Source organism: Aotus nancymaae, unplaced genomic scaffold (genome assembly GCF_030222135.1).
Source record: "Aotus nancymaae isolate 86718 unplaced genomic scaffold, 86718_ANA_hifiasm-v0.15.2.pri h1tg000040l, whole genome shotgun sequence".
Lineage (NCBI taxonomy): Eukaryota > Metazoa > Chordata > Mammalia > Primates > Aotidae > Aotus > Aotus nancymaae.
Genome location: NW_026988454.1, coordinates 24,285,207 through 24,306,949, shown reverse-complemented (window position 1 = coordinate 24,306,949; position 21,743 = coordinate 24,285,207). Strand labels below are relative to the sequence as shown.

General features: G+C 35.2%; 2 protein-coding genes and 1 pseudogene across 10 annotated transcripts in view; 1 reads left to right on the top strand and 2 right to left on the bottom strand.

The window, feature by feature from the left end:
• The window catches only part of ADAT2 (adenosine deaminase tRNA specific 2), a 42,473-nt gene extending 40,084 nt beyond the window's left edge, over positions 1–2,389 (bottom strand). For all 9 annotated transcript variants that reach the window (XR_010336601.1, XR_010336599.1, XR_010336598.1 and 6 more), the window contains exon 1: positions 2,294–2,389. Coding sequence is in view for 1 of the 9 variants with exons in the window: in XM_012474521.2 (XP_012329944.1) it covers positions 2,294–2,389 (96 nt within the window). In the remaining 8 variants the exon portion in view is untranslated. The remainder of the gene's footprint in view (positions 1–2,293) is intronic.
• LOC135268438 (5S ribosomal RNA) lies at positions 1,290–1,408 on the bottom strand (annotated as a pseudogene).
• A 145-nt stretch (positions 2,390–2,534) lies between the features above and the next one.
• The window catches only part of PEX3 (peroxisomal biogenesis factor 3), a 35,944-nt gene continuing 16,735 nt past the window's right edge, over positions 2,535–21,743 (top strand). Inside the window, exons 1-7 of the mRNA XM_012474495.2 lie at positions 2,535–2,847; positions 10,773–10,904; positions 14,204–14,285; positions 19,382–19,425; positions 20,667–20,791; positions 21,088–21,154; positions 21,261–21,315. Of these exons, the coding sequence (XP_012329918.1) occupies positions 2,775–2,847; positions 10,773–10,904; positions 14,204–14,285; positions 19,382–19,425; positions 20,667–20,791; positions 21,088–21,154; positions 21,261–21,315 (578 nt within the window). The 5' untranslated portion in view covers positions 2,535–2,774. The remainder of the gene's footprint in view (positions 2,848–10,772; positions 10,905–14,203; positions 14,286–19,381; positions 19,426–20,666; positions 20,792–21,087; positions 21,155–21,260; positions 21,316–21,743) is intronic.

Sequence of the window (21,743 nt, the reverse complement as noted above, 5' to 3'; positions counted from 1 at the left end):
CATCTAAGTAAAGTCTACACATAAACACCTTTAAGAGAGTTCATGAACATAGAAGGGATCATGAATTCTGACCTCCCAACATTCAGGCATCACCTGTTCTCTAAATCTCTCATCCATCAAAGGATACAAATGCAGCTTACTTTGTAATATTTTAGCCTTCATACATCACTATTATTTTACTATCATCACTATTAAGAAACAGACTAGCACATGATATTACTGAAACGATCTAGGGGAAAAAAAGTAAAATTTTGATATCACATAAAAACTTGTCTCCAACTTGGAAAATTTAGTAACATAAAAGGAGTTCAGGGTAAATAAACCCATATTACAAATTAATCTTTAAAATGTATATGTAAGCATTAATTTTCTTTTTGAGATGGGATCTTGCTATGTTGCCCAGGCTGGTCTCAAACTTCTGGGCTCAAGCTATCCTCCAGCCTTGGCCTCCTAAGTAGCTTAGATTACAGATGTGTGTCACCATGCCCAGCAATTTCTCATGTCAGATAGAAGGTTATGCATCCTTGAAGTTTAATGGAAGAAATAAATTTGCAAGTAGGCTTAAAGAATGGGCCATGATGTCATGTTAGTGAGCCATGACCATCATTTTAAAATAATGTAGTAAAATAGAAATACCAGAAGAACATACATAAGAAGGGTAAGAACTCTTCTGTGAAATTTTATTTAAGTTATACACATATGTGCGTTTCCTGGATTGTAATATAAAATCAGTTTTTCACTGCAGGTCACCTTAAAAAGTATGAGAAGCAAGTTTAAAAGAACATTACCGAATATGATGTTATAGGTTCTATGGTATAGCCTATTGCTCCTGGGCTACAAACCAATGCAACATATTTTTCTGTCCTGAATACCGTAGCCAATGGTAATACAATAGTAAGTAGTTATGTATCTAAACACAGAGAAGGTACAGTACAAATGTAGTATAAATGATGAAAAATGGATAGTATACCTGTATAGGGCACTTAGCATGAATGGAGCTTGAAGGACTGAAAGTTGCTGTGGGTGAGTCAGTGAGTTAATGGTGAGCGAATGTAAAGGCCTAAGACATTACTGTTAAACACTGTATATTTAGGCTACACTAAATTTGTTTAAAAATAAAGTAATTGTGCTACAATGTTAGGATGGCTACATGTCACTGGGCAATAGGAACTTTTCAGCTCTATTACAATTCTATAGGACCACTGCAGTATATGTGGTCCTATAAGATTATAATGGAGTTGAAAGTGCTAGTGAGCTAACTTTTTTTTTTATTATTTTTATTTTTTCAAAGCCTACAGCACCCGGTAGTCCCAGGCGGTCTTCCATCCAAGTACTAACCAGGCCCGACCCCGCTTAGCTTACGAGATCAAACTAGATCGGGCGCGTTCAGAGTGGTATGGCCGTAAACTAGCTAGCTTCTTAACTGGGATAAAAGTTTGTTTGTAAAGGTACATAAATGTACTTACATGTGCTAGCCCAAGGTCACCTAAAAGGTAGCAAAAGTGTTTAGTCCAGAAATCTACATAGATAACAATGTCATCTACCGCCATACTACCCTGAAGGCGCCAAGATCTCGGAAGCTAAGCAGGGTCAGGCCTGCTTAGTACTTGGATGGGACAATAGTGGTAAGGTAAGCAGATTAATGCTCCAGGATAACGACCTTTACCGACAGGTCATTATGTGGCACGTAGCTGTAAGTACAGTTATTAAAATGTAAATACATATATTTACAAACAAATTTTGATCCCAGTTAAGAAGCTCGCTAGCACACACCCAACTATTGCAAGCCCCCTTTACTCCAAAGTCCTCAAGGGAGTGAGGGAAGGAATTAAAAGGGCAGAGGAAAGAATGAATGAATGCGAGACGGCGACTGTACAGGGACTTGTTTCCATACTGCTTTCTACTAGAAACGTTCTCAGTTTCCTTTCTTCTACTAGACACGTTCCAAGGGCCAAAACCTCAAACAATGTGACTTTGTAGATTTGAGAGTGTGTGACCACAGGAAGGAAAGGGAGGCAGCACATGCCAGCCAGCGATAGAGTAAGTCTGCAGCATACACCACCCCAATGAAACAAATAATTTATTTCCTCCCCTTCCTTCGCCCAGAGCCACTGTGAGAATGGGCTACAGAAAGTTCCGAGGCAGTAAAGCCAGTGGTTCACCCAGAACATCTGACAGCCATAAAAATTATGGTGACGAGAAAGTGCTCCCGCAACGTTTGCTCAAAAGCCGGGCTGAGGTTGAGGGCCGGAGAAAGTTCCCACCCGCAGCATCCACCTCCCGGACTCCTCACCATGTGCATCGCTTCTTCCATCCACTTTTCGGTCTCCTCTGCCGACACCGAGCACGCGCCGTCTGTAGTTGGCGTGGGCGCCTCCTTCGCCTCCATACCCTGCCGCCACTCAGCGCCAGAGGCCGCGGCGGAGGAGGAGCGCGGGCAGCGGAACGCGGCGGACGCGGGCTCCTGTTTCCGGGGGAGTCGAACGGTAAGACACCCGGGAGCGATTTCTGAACGGACCTGGGCGTGTCGGACCAGTGAGCGGCGGCGGCGGCGCAGCGGCAGCGGCAGAAAGCGCAGCTGCTTTGCTGGAGTCCACGCCCCCTTCCCGCTCCGGTGACAGAGTCTGCGGAAAGTCAAGTTTGTGATTTCGGGAGAGCACGGAGCGGGACGACGGCGCTCTTGCCGGGTCATCCGGGCCAGGTGACGAAGAAACAGTTTCCCGGTGAAGCAGCCCCTCGCCCCTAGTCAGCCCACACACCCTTAGGGCCTAAAGATGCTGAGGTCTGTATGGAATTTTCTGAAACGTCACAAAAAGAAATGCATCTTCCTGGGCACGGTCCTTGGAGGTGGGTGACAGCGTGCTTGAAAGGGGGCATTGGGAGAAGGGAGTGGGAGAGGTGACTTTCTTCTAAAATAAGAACAGGCTGGGCGATGCTAGTCTGGGATATGTAGAGGGGATTCGATCAACCATCGGATGAGAAGCAAGGTGGCCAACCTCCAGGGTTCTCCCATCTCTGCAGTTTAGAAGTGCCTGTGTGCTCTTTTCCCTGTCACCGCCTCTTTCTTTCTCACCTATTCTTTTTTTCTCACAGACCTTTGGAGAACTCATCACAGTTTAAGTTTCTGTATCAAGGCACCATTCTCTTACAGACACGTTTTTTTAAAAATTTTGCTTTCCTGTGAGATTCTTCATTTCTGTTTGGCACTCTTGGTACTTTGGCTTTCGCCCTTCTCAGGAGTTTCATAATAATCTAGGAGAGTTACCTATAGGCTGTACTTCGGGTGGTGGTTAAAGCACGATTTGAATTTTTGAAAACGGCTAAGGGATATGGATTGGACAAAGAAAAACAAATTAATATTTTAGCTCTGTTTCTGCCATTTTAGAATACAAACTATGGCAGTAAGAAAAATGCTTGAGGGATGTTGTGCAATCTTCCTCAGGATCTTCAGAGTTGAGATCATTGTAATCTAGGTGACATAACTGAGTTCCACAGGCCCAGAGGAGATTTAGAAACAGGTAAGATAAAAATCTTGAGACTCTTTTCTCTCATATAGTGCTCATGTCATAATATTCAGGGATTTGAAGCAGGGAATAAAAAGTGAATTTTATGAAAAGGACATCTAGGAACTTTAAAAGAGGGAATTTGTTAGAACTTGAGTTTTTGAGAAATATTCTTAACACTTATTACCTGCTATGTTTAAAAAAGTACTTAAAATCAAGAACAGAATTTCCCAAATAATTTGATTGGGTTTTCTCTTAGTATTAGATTGTATTCTGTTGTCCCCAAACAATTTGAAATTAACAATACCTTTAGCATCAATAGTTAAGATTTTGGTGACGCTTGAAAGTTTGAAACAGAGTTCTTGTTGCTGAGGCAAGGATGCTGTTTTGCATGTCTCTGAGGTCTATCACAAATTGATAATAAGCATATGTAAATTTTGAACACCTTCTTTGAGAAATCCTTTTTGTATAAAAGGTATTTTCTGATATCTTCAGTCTCTGGTATCTAATGTGTATTTAAATTATCCTAAAACTACAGAATCCATTTTATTTATAAAAGCTAAACGTATATATGTGATTGAAGTAATACAAATAAAATATTTTTGCCTCTACTGAAGGAAGGAAAATTATTTCTTTAGCAATCTCAGAAGGAATACTCCTTCAGCTTATGGAACAACCTAGTGGTAAATTAGAAATAATCACAGGGGAAGCAAAAAAGAATACTTAAAAGATACTGGGAGGCCGAGGCGGGTGGATCACGAGGTCAAGAGATCGAGACCATCCTGGTCAACATTGTGAAACCCCGTCTCTACTAATACAAAAAAATTAGCTGGGCATGGTGGCGCGTGCCTGTAATCCCAGCTACTCAGGAGGCTGAGGCAGGAGAATTGCCTGAACCCAGGAGGCGGAGGTTGCGGTGAGCCGAGATCGCGCCATTGCACTCCAGCCTGGGTAACAAGAGCGAAACTCCGTCTCAAAAAAAAAAAAAAAATACTGATAGATTAAAAAAAAATCTAACAAGAGCTTTATAGTTGAAGAATAAGAGGAATGCAAAAAAAGAAGTTCAGATGAATAGAAAGCATAAATAATCCTACTGAAAGGAGTCAGTCTGAAAAGAAAGGAAGAATAGATGACCCTGGTTGGTATTTGTTTGAGTCTCATATTCTTTCTGCTTCAGGGAGAAAGTTCTGCAATATGTTAGATTTTAATTAACCTAAGAAATATTTGTTAAGTGCCTGTAGTGCTGGAGGTAATATGAATGGAAATACAAGATTTACAGATTTTTAAAAGTAATAGCTACTATTTATTGGGTGCCCATTTTATGCTGGGCATTGTGCTAAGCTCTTCTTATTTAGGCAGGATAACAAGAAAGCAATGATTATTATCCCCATTCAAAAATGTGGCAACAAGAGCCCTAAGCATTTCAAAAACTTGCCCTGGGTCTCAGAATTAGTGAAAGGGAAACTGGAATTCAAAACCAGGTGTATTAGACCCCAAAGCACATTATCTTTCCACATTATATCACTGTGCCTTCATGGCCTTTATGGTCTGATAGGAAGGAAAAGCAAGGATACATGTAATTAAGATATAGAAAAACAAGAGAGGTGAGGCAATGCTGTACAGATCACACTGGCAAGTAGCACATGCAGTTGTCAAAAATCAGGAAGAATTTCATGGAAGAAGAGACACATTTTGACAGGCTTGCATGCTGGATACTATATCAACAAGTATGCTTAGAGAAGTTTTGCCATTCAATAGTTGAGGGGGAAAGTAAGTAAAACCTTGAGTAGCAGGCCTTCTTAAGTAACAATTTCTGTTTCCATGAATTTTGGATGGGTGACTAATTGGTTTACACCAGTTTGTATAATTTGACCAGTTTCGGGGGTTTGGGGGTGGGTGTGTGTGTGTGTGTGTGTGTGTGTGTGTGTGTTTAGACAGGATCTTGATCTGTTACCTAAGCTAGAATGCAATGGTGTGACGTAGCTCACTGAATCCTCAATTTCTCCTTTGCTAGTTTTACAACATAACTCAAGTAGAAATGCTTCCTTAGGAAGATTTGCCTGACATCTTCACACTTTGCTCACTCAAGCGGTCCTCCCACCTCAACCTCCCAAGTAGCTAGAACTACAGGTGTGCACCATCATATCTGGCTAATTTTTTAATTATTTTGTAGAATCAGGGGTCTCATTATGTTGCTCAGACTGGTCTTGCACTCCTGGTCTCAAGCAATCATCCTGCCTCAGCCTCCTAAAGCACTGGAATTACAGGCATGAGCCACTGAGCCCAGCATAATTTGACCAGTTTGTGAAAAGACTAGAGCAGTGGCTCCCAAACTTTTTGATCTAAGGTCTCCTTTACAGTCTGAAAAATTAAGGACCCTAAAGAGCTTTCTAAATTTTACTATCTATTAATAGTTATCATATTCTAAATTAAAATGAAAAAAATTTTAATATTTATTCATTTTAAAATAATAAACATAACATATTAACAAATAACATTTTCAAAAAATTAATGAGTATATTATTTTACATTTTGCAAATCTCTTTAATGTTGTAATTGAAGAAAACTGGATTTTCTTTCTACATACTGTCAGTTGTGATATCACACATCATGTAGTCTCTAAATTACTCCACTGTATCCTTATGAGATAATGAGAATGAAAAAGGTAAATAATATTTTAGTATTATTACAAAAACGGTTTGATTTTATAGACCCCCTGAAATGGTCTTAAAAACCCCAGGGGTGCCCATGCCACACTTCGAGAACCATTGCACTGGAAAAAGTGTTGGAAAACAGAGAGCAACCAGATTCATGTGTATTAACTTGCTGGTTCCTAAAAGACTCAGAACATTGACTTGGATTTATAACTTAAATCCTGTAATCTCTGGCCTCTTCACATTTTTCATTCATTTATTCATTCTGTCATTAAACAAACATTTGAATGAGAGTAAGTGCCTATTCTCACTGTACTAGGCTCTGGAAATCAAAGGAATAAGACAGTTCCTGACTGAACTCATGGTACAGAAATGGAAGTAAACAAAAGCACTATGATAGTATAGTTCAAAAATAGAGCAAGGTGTTGTGGAAACGTAGATGAGAGGAAAGCGTGAAGATGTCAGGCAAAGCTTCATAAGAAAGTATTTCTCCTTAAGTTGTAAAGCTAGCAAAGGAGAAAGGACACAGCAGGAAAAAGAGCCATTCAAGAGGTTCAGCAACATTGCTTTTTATGAATGAAACTCTATTTCACTATGACTATGCAAGTAACAAGTGGCAAAAGATGAACTTGGAAAAGTAGCTAGAGTACAGATTGTGAAGGGCCTTCCTTATGAAGCCATTCTACTTAATTTGGACATTATCCTTTGTATTGATGCTTCTAAGAGTTTAGTATGGGTTAAAAAAAAATCACTGAAGGAGCTTAAGAAAACATAGGATTCTTTATTCCAGATTCTGATTGTTTAGCTTTAGGGTGCAATTCAAGAATTCCTTAATTCAGCAAATATTTATTGAGTTCTGACTAAGTCCCCGTCAGAGTCTATGGACTGGGGATGCAGGATCATACAAGATAAGACATTTGGAGATATTTTCAAGGAGTGTCCTTAAAGGCTACGTTTTTAATTGTCCCAAGTAATTCTGATGTAAGTGGAACAAGGAGACCACATTCAGAAATGATGGAAGGATTCTAAAAACCTGAGTGACATAATCAGATTTATGTTTTAGAAAATCATTTTGCATATATAAGATGGGTTAAACAGGTTTGTGACCAGAAACAGAAGAGTTAGGGAACTGTTTATCCAGTTCAAGAGCATTAATTTTTAGGGTCTAAAGGAAGACAGTGATAAAGAAGTTGTAGATAATTAGCAAGATTTAGAAAATATGTCTGAAATAGAATACTGTAGTAGGATTTGGTGATCTGTTGGATTGGGAACAATGTTAATAGGTTATTTTCAAGCTCTTTTTGAAATTGTTAACCTTGTAAAATAGTTGCATTGTAGGGATTTTCATCCAGAGAGAGAAGACTAAGAGATAGTTTTAAAACAATTGAATTGTAGAAAGACTAGAAGTCTTATTTTACCAGTAATGTTATTAAAGGAAAACTCAAAACATTTGATATTTATTTTTTAAGGTATTTAATAAATGTTATCATTGTTAATACATAAAGTCATAGCTACAAAAGAAACATTAAAGCTCATATAATCCCAGTCTTTTATTTTATGAATGAAGAAATTTAGACACAGAGAGATAGGGACTTTCTCAAAACTCACCTGACTACTTGATAACAGAACCGTCAATATCTCCTGTTTTCCAGGCTAGGCTGCCAGTCAAATATATAGATAGCCCTGAGCTCCATATTTTAGCTAATAAATTATCTGCCCTCATTCTTATTTTTCTAGGGGGACAAAATTGACAAAATCAGAATTTATGAATTTGGAGTATAAGAGCCTGGATGAATTAGACCTCGTAAAAGAACTTAGTTCAGTGCTAAACTCAAAAAAAAAAAAAAAACAAAAACTGGATTGTGTGATTTTAGCCTGATTTCAAAGTACCACAAAATGGGTGGCTTAAGCAACAGAAATATATTATCTTACAATTCTGAAATTTAGAAGTCCAAGATCAAATTTGATCTTGGGTTGGTTCCTTCTGCAGAGTATAAGGGAAGAATCTATTCCAACCCTCTCACCATGGCTCATACATGGCCATCTCCTCTGTTTTTGCTTTGTCTTTCCTCTGCAATTGTCTATGTCCAAGTTTGCTTTTATAAGGACAACAGTCTTATTGAATTAGGACCCACCTTAATATAACTGAACAAATGTCAGTTACAGACCACATGACACCACCTATATTCTTATTCTGTGGTGTTACATTTTAACTTGATTACCGCTGTAAAGATTCTATTTCCAAATAAGGTCACATTCTGAGGTGTTGGGACTTCAACATATGAATTTGGGGGGAAACACAATTCAACCCATAATAATTCATTTTCTTTTTTAGTTTAGTTAGAGTATCAAAGTGTGGCTCACTAACCACTTTGTAATGTTCACATTCCCAGTGAGGAAAACTGACTGCCCCTCAGATACAGACCAAAATGCACACATTTATTTCATACCACCTATGCTGAAATGTGTTAAATAACAATTCCTAAAAAAAATTCATCAGATTCACTGAGATTCTAATTAAAGTGGACCTTTTCCCCAGGGAAACACACCAATCAAATTTACTATTATTCAAGAAAAAAATTCTTAGCTGTACAAAAAGTGTCATCTTAGTGTTTGATTTTACAGTATAATATGAGAAATAATCATTTTACATGTAACTTTCAGTAAGCTGTTGTGCAAATAAGATACAAACAATTCCTTCAGATCTATTATGTCAGAGATGCCTGTTATAGAGTAACTTTGTGAAATGTAAGTCAATTTCCTTTGTTGGTATTGTAGCACTATCATCAAGTTTATTTAGAAAGGAGTACAGGAAAGGTAGCCATGAAATCACTTACGTGAACTCTCATTTCTTCTTTAAGCTTGGTTATAAAACATTAATTTGCATATAAACATAGCAACAGCAATCATACTGTAGTTCTAATTGTTTTTAGCACATACCCTTTTACTGAACTATTATTTTTAAGAATATGTAATATCTTATCAGTGCACCTGTAACGCCTGTATTAATGAAAATAATTCAGGATATTCAGGATATGTTTGCTTTGTAGTTCCTATAGGGCTACCCACTTTCTATCTGGAACAGCCAAATCTAATTACTTAAGTCATGCACAATTCTTAGGTTATTTTTAGTAGATACTGGAAGCTACAGACATTGGAGGTAGGTGAGCATTAGTTACTTCCTTACAACCTTGCTGCCAGGTTATAATGAAACCAAGTTCTGGCACACTTAAAAACATCTACTGGCAAACAGAGATTAAAAGTAACACAACCTGTTCTGTAAGCTTATTGAAGTCCCAGTGTTCTGTCCTTGTTTCATGCTACCACAGAACTGATTATAAAAGATATCCCTGAAGAAAATGCAACAGTATTCTAGCTGTAGGATTCAGTTGGCTACCGGGTTAACTCAGTTGACTAAGAATCCTTTGAACTAGCAGCTAAGGATCCCAGGCTAAGTAAACAGTTCCTAAAGGTGAAGGACTTGCTGATTCATATATTCCAGTTCATATTAATACTACCAAAATGTTTTAGCTAGTCCAGTATCTTGAAAACCATTAATTTAATCTATGAAAATCCATTCCTGATATTCATATGCTAATTAAAAGATATTTGGTGCTGATAAGTGATATAGTTGAAGAGCTTGAACCTTGGAATGTGGCTTTTGATCAAGTATGGCTAACTAACCACTCTGGAATGTTTACATTCCCAGTTAGGAAAACTCACTGCCCCTCAAATAGAGACCAAAATGTACACATTTACATCATACTGCCTATGCTGAAATGTGTTCAGTTACAGGCCACATGAAACCACCTATATTCTTATTCTGTGGTGTTACAATTTAAGAGTTTCTGTACCCTCTTCCCTCTTTTTTTTCTAAATAAGTTACTAATTTATAGATGAGAGAGTTGTATTTTCTCTCCTTTCCTCAAAAGAGATTTTTCTAACACATGGGTGGATAAATAGATGTCTGCCTGACTAACTACCTTTCTTTCATTGTTCCTTTTAAAAATTTTATGTTATATTTTTAAAAAGCATTTTGTGTTTATCAAAGAAAATATCAAGGACAAAATTACCTGTTATCCCACCATTCAGCAATGATCATCGTTTATTATATTTTAGAAATTAAAACTCACCTATTTTTCTATATTTGTTTCTATTAAAAAAAGTAAAAATTCTGGGATTGTATTTTATCACCTAAAAATATAACGTGGATATTTCCTTGAGTCATTAACTGTTTAGCAATGTGGTTTTTAATAGCTGCATAAGAGTTCACTGTATGGCTAGACCATCATTTATTTAAACAATTCTCCATTGCTGGACATTTAGAATATCTCTAGTCTACTAGTAAAGGCACTGCCAGGCTTTTTAGATTTAATTCCTTTCCCTTCTTCAAACCTAGTCCTTATGTGCCCATCATTTCCTCTGTCATTGGCTGTTAAAATGCTGGTCTCCTTTTCTTTGGGCCAGTCTTAACAAATTCTTTATTTAGGTTTAAAATGTAATTTTAGCTGTCCACTAATGTAAGATTTATAATTGGATAAAGTAGGTTAAAAACATTGTGTAGAATTTTTGGTACTCTAATTAATATAGTAGGTTTTTTTTTAACTGATTTTAGGAGTATATGTTCTGGGGAAATATGGACAGAAGAAAATCAGAGAAATACAGGAAAGGGAGGCTGCGGAGTACATTGCCCAAGCACGACGACAATATCATTTTGAAAGTAACCAGAGGACTTGCAATATGACAGGTAAGTCAGAGAAATATTTATACATGTGTAAAGTTGTTTGATGGTTTGTATTAATTTGCATATCACCAGGATCAAATTTAGAGGAAAAGGCAAAGAAAGGATGATAAATCTAGCAAACATTTGAATGATTTAACTGAATTATGTCATTTTAATATGAATTTTAAAAATCAGTTCATTCATTTTGCTTATTCATTCAGCCAATACTTGTATCCAGGACTGGGGAAGCAGGTGGTGAACAACAACAACAAAAAGTCCTTGATCTTGGAGTTTATATTCTAGTGAGAGAAAAGGATGATAACAAATGAGTAACTTTAGGCCGTGATGGCTGCCATATGGAGCATAAAGCCATGTGAGGGCTGAGACATTCTTTAAGACAGGGATCAGTAGAGTCAGGTTTCTTTTAGGTAGCATTGGAGCAGAAACCAAATGTTACAATGGATGGAGCCACGTGAAATGCCTGAGACGGGAATAAGCTTGGTACATTCAGGACATAGTAAAAAGGCCATGTAGCTAGAGCAGAATGAACAATGGCAGTGACAAGAAACAAGGCTGCAGAAGTAGGTTTGATCCCACTGGCCCTATTGGCCATAGGAAAGAGTGATTAAGTTTATTAAATTTACTGTAGGCAACTGTAGACCTATGAGTCTCCCACAATAGTATACCCTCAGGCAATGTTAATTAATGGCAATAATTTAACCTCCAGAGCTAGAAACATAACCCTGGGAGAATGCCATCACAAAATCAACCTGCCCGTATTTGAAGAGAACCGTGTGCTCTAACTGGCATAACTCTTCTAGTTCTCAAATCTATGCCAAGCCTGTCTTTCCTTTTTTATTGTTTAAAGCTTACTCATTTCTCTAACATTTCTTTCTAGAACAATTAATTTAGGAATAATTTATAAAGGTATGTTCTCCTTATTTAATTTTAAAAGTAGAATTTTTTTAGAGTTAAAGGCCTTTATTATTAGTTGACTTCCCTCATTTAATTGAGGCTGAGATTAAGAAGGGTAAGAGGCACATCCGAAAGTACAACTGGAGTATGATTTTTAGTATTTGAAGTAGTAATACCCAGAAAGATACCTGCATTCTACAGAGCAAATAGTAATCATAAATACTATACATAATGACAATTCTGAGCATAAAATGAACATCATAAAAGTCACTTCATAAATGTTTTCTGAGGCTATGATGAGATAATGCCTGTAAAGTGCTTGACATATAATAAATACTCAGTAAATGATAACTTTTTTAAAGTTACAAAATTATTTAAATTGACATTCAGCATTCAATGTAATGGCACTGCCTGGAACATTTTAACGAATTTTTAGAAAATGGTCTATTTAGGATGGGATTAGATGTACAAGAGATCTACTAGTAGATATGACTGTAAAGAATAAAGGGGAAGGGAGGCAGAAGGAGGCAAGGGAAGCCTTTAGGCCACAGTGCAAGTCTGACACTTTGAAGGGAGAAAGACAAGGAAGGAAGGAAGATTAGGCAAGAAGAGTCTCAGACTACAGCACAGTTCTAAGAAAGCGTTGGGAGACCAATGAGGAGTCTATGAGCCAAAGTTTCTGGTAAAGGAGACCTGCAGAAATGGGCCTGCAGAAATGTCCCCATCCAAACAGTGTCATTGACTGGGAGTAGTGCAGACATGATGATGGATCCAGAGGAGTGGCAGCTGGGGTTGTCAGTTAACTGTGCTCTTCCAGCAAAAGATAGAGGTCACACATTTCCATGACACAACCCTAGGATGAACAAACAGCTAACTATAGGCAATTAAAAGTAAAATATTTGATCTCTAAGAGCCAAAATATAGGTTCAGTGAAAACCTCCCAGATTAGTTTCCTACACATTCTGCATTTTTTGTACAATGCATAACATGAGAATTGATAATGAGGTTACAAATAATATGATTAAATTTCTATTCTTTTGGATAAGAAGTAATTGATGTCCTGGAAGAAAATGAGTGCTTTGGGGTAAATACGACTAGTTTTCTTACCCAAGATGTTTTCCCTTTTAAAATGTGGTGTTCATAGCCAGGTGTGATGGCTCACGCCTATAATCCCAGCACTTTGGGAGGCGAAGTGGGAGGATTGCTTGCGCCCAGCAGTTCAAGACCAGCTTGGGCAACATAGTGAGACCTCATCTGTATAAAAAATTTAAAAAATTAGCTGGACATGGAGGCACATGCCTCTAGTTCTAGCTACATGGGAATCTGAGGCAGGAGGATCGCTTGAGCCCAGGAGGTCAAGGCTTTAGTGAGCCATGATTATACCACTGCACTCCAGCCTGGATGACAGTGTGAGATTCTGTCTCAAAAAAAATGTGGTGGTCTTGATATGTTTTCATTTTATTATCATTACTTATTTAGGGCTTAGAAACTCATTTTACATTTTTATGTGTGTATTCCTTCATTTCTTTTTTTTTTCTCTAATCGCATGACAGATTCTTATTCTCCAGCATTTTTTATTCCACATCTAGAGCCATAAATAAACTAACTCCCAGAAATCACATGAAGTTTTTTTCCCATAGATTGCCAATCTCATTTCATCTTCACATTATTCCTGGAAGTAACAAACAATAACAAACAACAGCCACTGACAAAACTAAAACTAAAACTAAAACACAGCAGCTCTTAGTTTCTAACCCAGTGTACTTTTATCTGTTATAATAAATGTTTATTGCTTCGAGGTATTACAAACAGTAAACATTTACAATAAACAGTAACAAATAATAACCACTGACAAAACTAAAACTCAGCAACTCTTACTTCCTAACCCAGTACACTTTTGTCTAGGTTATAATAAATGTTTATTGCTTTGTAGTATTTAATAAATCAACTTTTTAAAAATTAGAAATGAAAAACGAAGCAAAAAGTATAGTTGAATATAAAAATGTTTTTGACCATTGTCATTATATCAGAAGTAAACACTTACTGTAAAACATTGGGAGAGTAAGGAAAAGAAGAAAAAAAGGAATTATTCATAATGTATAGCTCAAAGACCACCACTATTAAAATCTGGGAATAATGCTTTCTATTCTTTCTTCTCCGTGTACTTGTTTATGTTGCTGTGATCATGTTTATATGATTTTGTTATATTACATAAGCAGATAAATGATTTGTTAGTATATAATCGATTTATAATAATAGTAATAATAATTTGAATTGTCTAGCCCTGACATTCCCTTCGGACTCTTGCTAGTTGCTATCCCTAACATACAGCCTAAAACAGTGCACATTTCTTAGTGAGGGCAGTCATATCACATGTGACCTTTTTTATTTTTGTGTTTGTATTACAGTGCTGTCCATGCTTCCAACACTGAGAGAGGCCTTAATGCAGCAACTGAATTCTGAGAGCCTCACAGCTCTGCTAAAAAACAGGTAAATACAAGTTATAGCATTTTCTGTTTATGCACTGCACTTAAAGTTTATAGAATGAACTGATATACTTTTCAAAAATCTTAGTAGTTTTTCTAATTAAAGCTTATGTAGGCTCAGTAAGAAGAATATTAACTATATCATTTAATCCATATTTACTTTTGTCTATGCTCTACTTTTTTGCACAAAGCATTCAAGGCAATGATATTTGTACATGTTGTTTTTCATATAAATAGATCTTACAGCACTTTGAAATAATTCACAAATTTAATTATGGAATGCTTGTGAAATGTGTTCCTGAACCAGATGCTGTGAAGCTAACAAAATTATATTAAATATTGTGCTTCTGAAAGAGTTTACAGTGTAATAAAGCATGTGAACATACATTTTAAATAAATAAGGTATACAGGACTTTTTTTAAATTACTAACAAAATGAAATAGAAACATAACAGGGGCATACAGTACTAATAATTTACATTGCCATGGCAGTTTGCTGTTTCCAAAAGCACTTTCACATGTGTAACCTTGTACATTGAGTATTTGTTGGGGTATTGTAATTTGGTATGATACCGTATCAGTTTGAGAAGACTTCCAGCAGGAAAGCGCTTCTTATTTTAATGACAATGATGAGAGGGTGGGCAGGGAAATGGTTTCACTAAATAAATTTTAATCATTGTGGCCTTCCTAAAATAATCACTTGCCTTTAATCACCCTTCAAATAACCAGGGGAAAGGTAGTGCTATCTCTAAACCATCTCACTGTCCCAGCCCTGATGCTAGTTACTCTCCATATATGCTTCCACTTAATTTACACAATATCCCTGTGAGCTCCCACTTAATTTACACAATATCCCTGTGAGGCAGATACTACTTATTCATTTTGCAATAGGAATTCAGTGCTCAGACAGGCTAAATAACAAGAAGGGAATGTTTTTTGAAAACACTTACTATATTCAGATAGTAATTCCCAAAATAATAATGAATTTGTGTACTTGAGATTTCTTTTATCTAATTAAAACAGAATGCTAGTAATGAAGGATTTTCCATTTTAAATTTCTTCATTCTTAGAGGTAGACAGACCTTCCTTCCTTCTTACAGATACAAGGTTTAGCTTATAAATTAGTTCATACAGTTTTATGAAGAAGAAACATAGAAGTGAATAGCATTTTTATAAAAGCAACATAATACAGATAAAATAATCATGGTGGCATTCTTCCTTCTTGGTGAATCTGTTTCCTGCAAGGCCCTATGTTCCCTGTGCTTTAGGGAATTTAATAATTAAGATAAAGTCTCTTTAAGACCTTTTCATCCAAAGGAGAAAATAGACTAAATAAATAATCATAATTCCAGATGTATTTAATGCAATCACAAAAAGTAAAAGGAAAAGATGGGAGTATCAAAAAAACCAAGGGATTAGTTTTGATGGATAATTCTGGGGACAGCTTTAAAGAAAAGGTGTGATTGTCTTTTTAAAATCAGTACACAGGGAGGAAAATTTCTTAAATTCTGGAGAATTTAAGATGGGCCACAATTCTCCTCTTTCACGGTGTCCTCTTTACATATCTCAGTGTTACTTTTTCTTGGCTTTCTTTTGATTTGAAATTACTATTTGTATTTGGTGGAGGGAGAAGGGTAATATCCATTTGAAAAATATTTGCATAAATAAGGGATTGATCCCTTACAAAGTGTGATTAGATAAGGCCTCTAATTTTATGACTGCTTTTATATTAGTTTTATATGAGACTCTAGTCTCATGTAAGCCTGTTGAACAAGTTATTTTTTTCTTTAAACTATTTGTGATAACTAATCAGAAATAAGTGCATGATTTGATAGTCTTTTTTGCTAACTTCATAATAGTAAATACACAGTTATCACTGTTTTTGGTATTTGGTACTCGTGTTGAAGACTGATATTGGCAATGAAGTTTCAATGGCAAAAAAAAAAATCTCAAACATCCTTCATCTTAAGAGAAATAGAACACTTTGAACACTTTGAAAGGATTCATTTAATTCTCTCTCTCTTTTTTTTTATTTCTCCATGAAGGCCTAAAGTTTAATTCTTAAACTTTAGGTATTTTAGTGACATTAAAGAGTCTGGTTATATTTAACTCACAGTTGATTTCCATCAGACAAATCATTTGAAAGGAATATTTGCATAGAAAGTACTTTTCTCTATTCTTCTACATAGATTTGGAATCTTTTACATCGATTTTGGAGTTTTTTTTAAAAAGACAGTATCAGTTTTTAAAAATCTACTTTTAAAGTCTAATAATGTTTAGTGTAAACATCAAAAAATGTCCTGGGTAACAACTATAACTGTCTTCTCCCACCAAAATCATCCCAAATAAAATAGTTTTTTTTTTTTTTTCGCTTATTTTTTTTATTTTTTATTTTTTTTAGACAGAGTCTTAGTCTGTTGCCCAGGCTGGAGTGCAGTGACACAATCATGGCTCACTACTGAGTACTTTCTATATTGAAATTTTTGGAACCACTGTTTTCTTTTTCATTTAGAATTTTTATAAGAATTACTTAGAAGTTTTTCTGACAGAACATTCAAAAAGAGATATGATTTACTTATGATACCTTAAATACTTCATCTTTGAACTGTGGTTGATTCCCAGTTTAATCAGAATACATATGGCATTCTACCATGTGTCTTGAACACTAGATTAGATTAAGGGTGAATAAATGTCTTGCATGAGTTACTCAACACATTTTCTGAACCTGTGCCATCTAGGAAAGAGATGACTAAAACTCTAAGTCTTCTCATTGGCAAAGAAAGACAAGAAGCTAGTAGTATCCTTACAATTGTAATAGTAACTCAATTTCTTACTGGAATGCAAATTTATGTCTGAAAATTATAATAAAGAATATAGACTTCTATTTTTTATATCTGTGGCTTTTATGTTTTCTAGTAATGTATTTTTATTGTATTTAACATAAGTACTGGTCTGTGACAGATGGGGAAAAAAAGGAAAAAATACTGATCCTTCCACTAGAGGTTTGAAAAGCACTAAACTACATCTGCATAGTACATCTGTACAATGGGATACTATACTTTAATTAGAATAGAAAAGTGGCTACCATCTGTATATAGTAGTCCCACCCACCTTATCCATGGTTTCACTTTCCAAGGCTTCAGTTAGTCATGGTCAACCATGGTCCAAAACTATTAAATGGAAAATCCAGAAATAAATAATTCCTAAGCTATTAGTTGTGTGCTATGGTGAATAACATGATGAAATCTCCCTTCATCCAGCAGATCCATGCTGTAGATGCTATCTGCTTGTTAGTCACTGAGTAGCCATCTTGACCATCAGATTAAATATTGAGGTATCGCAGTGCTTGTGTTTAAGGAACACTTATTTTATTTAATAATGGCCCCAAAGTACAAGAGTAATGATGCTGGCATATTACATTTATGTTATTTTGTTGTGAGTTATTGTTGTTAAATTTTTACTTTGCCTAGTTTGTAAATTAAACTTTATCATAGGTACATATGTAGAGGATAAAATATAGTGTATGTAGGGGTTGGTACTATCTTCAGTTTCAGGCATCTACTGAGGGCCTTGGAACGTATCCCTCAAGGATAAGAGGGGACTACTGTAGTACTATGGAATGATCTCCACAAGATATATTGCTATATTTTTAAAAAAGATAAAGAAAAATGTGTGTAATATTTTTCACTTATCTAAGAGGCAGATATAAATGTGTGTGTGTATGTGTATGTATATATATATATGTGTGTATATATATATATATTCGCTTATATAAAGCAAAACAATGGAAAGTGGAAGCATTTTTTAAATAGTCACCTATGAAGAAGGGAGAAAATGAAGGAGTCAGGAACAGACTTCTTTGAATATACTGTATTGTATAAACTTGATTTGGCAACCATATAAATATTTGATGTAATTATAAAACTATAATGTTTAAAAAATAATGTCCAAAAAATATATAGTACCATAAATCAAATTAATCTAAATATGATTCGAGTTGGTAGTATAACTACAAAGACAGAAACTGCTCAATTGCTTTAAAACAGAAATTTGACTGTATCTCCTTAGTAGGATATATACTCTTTACACACAAAGAATTGGAAAAACAGAAACTTCAAACTCTTTTCAATATTGCTGTTGTTACACTGAGACTGTTGTGTATAGAGTGAGGGATGAAGCAAATTAGTAATTATGTTGGTTTCACTTATTTTTAATGTGGGAAAAAAGAAATACCAATGCAAGAGCAATGAGATTAAGTTAAAAACTGTTTGATTAATTTTAGAACAGTTTTTAAAATTTTGACTAATTTAGAAATATCAGTATGAATTCATGGTGTATATTACCTTTTTTATTATATGCACATATAAATAAACAAACATTTATTAGCTTAGTTCACTGGAAAAAAATCTTAGAAATAATGACCTACTCTGTAGCAATAAACATTCTTAATTGAGGGTTTTGGTCTCTACAATTTCCTGCTGTGAGAAACCAGGACCCAGTGAAATTGGTGATTTCAAGTCTGCCGTAAGAATTGCACAAAATGAACCCAGAACAAGTTTTCATGTCAGAAACTGTGAAAGTTATAAAAGACTAATGAAAGATCATATAAATCAAAAGGATTCAGGAGCCAATGTAAATAGTCTTCCAGAAGTGAAAGATGAGTAATTTGAACATCAATAGAGATAATAACTGCAGTGGATTGAAACGTGAAATATGTGAAATATATGTGTAAATTCATGTGTTTATGATCATAAAACAAAAAAACTTCATATTTACCTTTGAAGGATTATAGGACCTACTTTATTATTTCTAAAACAGCAAGTTAGGGAAAGAAAGAAACATTTCCTCTGCTTTTCCTGTATGATTTTATAATATATGTATACATAACACTCAAGAAAAAGATCGTAAGAATATATACTAGTGAAAGTGGTTGTTATTGATTACTGGAATTAACAATTTTTTTTCTTACTGTATTTTGTGGGCTTGCTTTTCTGCAATTATGCTATGCTGTTTTTAATTTTAAAAATCTACATCTATAAAGTTCAGAGTTTTCTATTAGATGATCTAGATTATTTTCATTTTTTTTGATTTTGTTCTTTAGGCCTTCAAACAAGCTAGAAATATGGGAGGATCTGAAGATAATAAGTAAGCCTGCATATTCTGTGTGACAGCACATCCATAAAATATTCATAAAGGGAAATTTTTTGCATTCTATTAGGATAAATCTTCTTTACCTGCCTTTTAGAATTGTTGTTAGGATTAAATAAAACAATATGGGTAAAGCAAGTAGATCAATGTCAGGTCATAGAAAGCATTCAGTAAATGTTAATGGTAATGCTATTGTTGTTATTATGATGATGGTAGGTAAAATTGTCCTAGACTACATATGTCTTTATTAGGTACTGATATCTCTAATGTACTTTAAAGGAAATTTTTATTCCAATCCAGATAGTAAATTTACTTTGATAGTGTATTGCAAACTTTTGTTAGTAATAAAAAATTGAAACAAATACCTAAACCAGGGCCTACATATCTGCTTGTCTCAGAACTTCATACTACCTGTTATTCTCATTTTCCCATCCATTCAACTAATCCTTGTCAACAGAATGATGCTTAAGCCTTGCCTATTTGAAAACAAATTAAATGTCTCTAGTTCCCTGTATTTCCTTTCAGCTTTTATACTTTTTCATAATCCTGATGACCATGACCAAGATTTCTACATTCCCTTTCTTCTTGTCACTCCTACTCATGCTTTGATGCACTACAGCCTGGGTTCCACACCTGCGTCTCCACCCAAGCAGATCTCTCAAGCATCAGTAACAAGTTCTGTGTTGACAAATCTGCTGGACATTTTCCTCCTGCTAGAACTCTGGGCAGCAGTCAACACCTTCACTGTCTCCTCTGTTTTGAACAGTGTGTCCTAGGCTACTGAGAAGCCAGTTTTACCAAGCTTCCCTAGTCTTTCTGTACCTTTATCCACTCCTTAAACAGACTCAGCCTCCTCAAGCTGCCATTGAAGGCTAGAGTTCTTCCACACTCAGCCCTCTTCTCTTACTCGAAAATAGCTCTGTTGACAAGTAAGAGTTCTGAAGCTGCAATGCTTTGTGCTTCCCAGACTTTTCCTTGTTTTCCTTTCTAAGCTGATAATATATACCTCTTTCACCTAATATATTTTATTGGTTATTGATTCAATTAAGGGATCATACCTAATTTTTATTAAAAAGGAGAGACTGTTAAATATTCTGAATTGATATATTTTTATGCCTGAAACAGTTATAAATATGTTTTCAAAAGTCATCTTATGAAAAAATAACCATAGCAATGGTTCATGATTTCACACATGTATATTAATCACAGTACCAAATGGTTTTCTTTTCTCTGTGAAGGTTTCACAAGAAGTATCGTGGCTGTATACAGTACCTGTATGCTGGTTGTTCTTTTGCGAGTCCAATTAAACATAATTGGTGGATATATTTACCTGGATAATGCAGCAGTTGGCAAAAATGGCACTGTAAGTTTAATAGATTTAAATAGACATTGTCCTTTCCCTCAAGAGGTTCAAAGTTTAACTTATTTATCCTGATACTAATTTCTATGAAATAAATATTTTTATATTTCATGTGATTGTGAACTTTTAGTATTATGAACAATTTTTATACTTTGAAACTAGAATTTTTGGTGTATTAAAAAATATTATTTTCTCATCATTTAGGATCTTGAAAAATCTCAGCTAAAGTTATATTGAAAACATTACTTATTTACTAGTTTAAAACTTGGATAATTTAACCTCATTTCTGTTTTGTACAGACAATTCTTGCTCCCCCAGATGTCCAACAGCAGTATTTATCAAGTATTCAACACCTTCTTGGAGATGGTAAGATTCTTATTTGTGACTTCTATACTAATTTTAATTCATTTATTTGTAGTATTGAGGAATTTTTAAACTAAGCAAGGCTTTTAAATTTGCTTTTTCTTTATAGGCCTGACAGAATTGATCACTGTCATTAAACAAGCCGTGCAGAAGATTTTAGGAAGGTAAGGCATTTTTCTTTGACTTTTCTGACTTCCTGATTCTGATGAATGAAAGAAAATTAGAATTGTTCTAGTGAAGTCAGTGACTTGCAAATGGTGGTTTGTGAAACTCTTTGTAATCTAATCAGATTTGCCTTGTGGGATCCATTTTCTTCATCAATATCAACCTTTGTATACAGAGGGGAAAGTTATAATATTTCATTGTTTATTGATTGATTTCCATACAAATCAGAAATATTTGGGTCATGAGATAAGAGACCTACTTTGAAATCTGCCTCTGAGGCTTTTACCTCCCACTTATATTAGTAATATCTATAATTATAGTAGGAATTCTCTTATAAAATCCACAGAAATATTTTTCTTGGCTCTGTGGTAATGGCCCTTAACTGGTGGCTGATTTCTTAATCCATTCTATTCCAGTCAACAGTTAT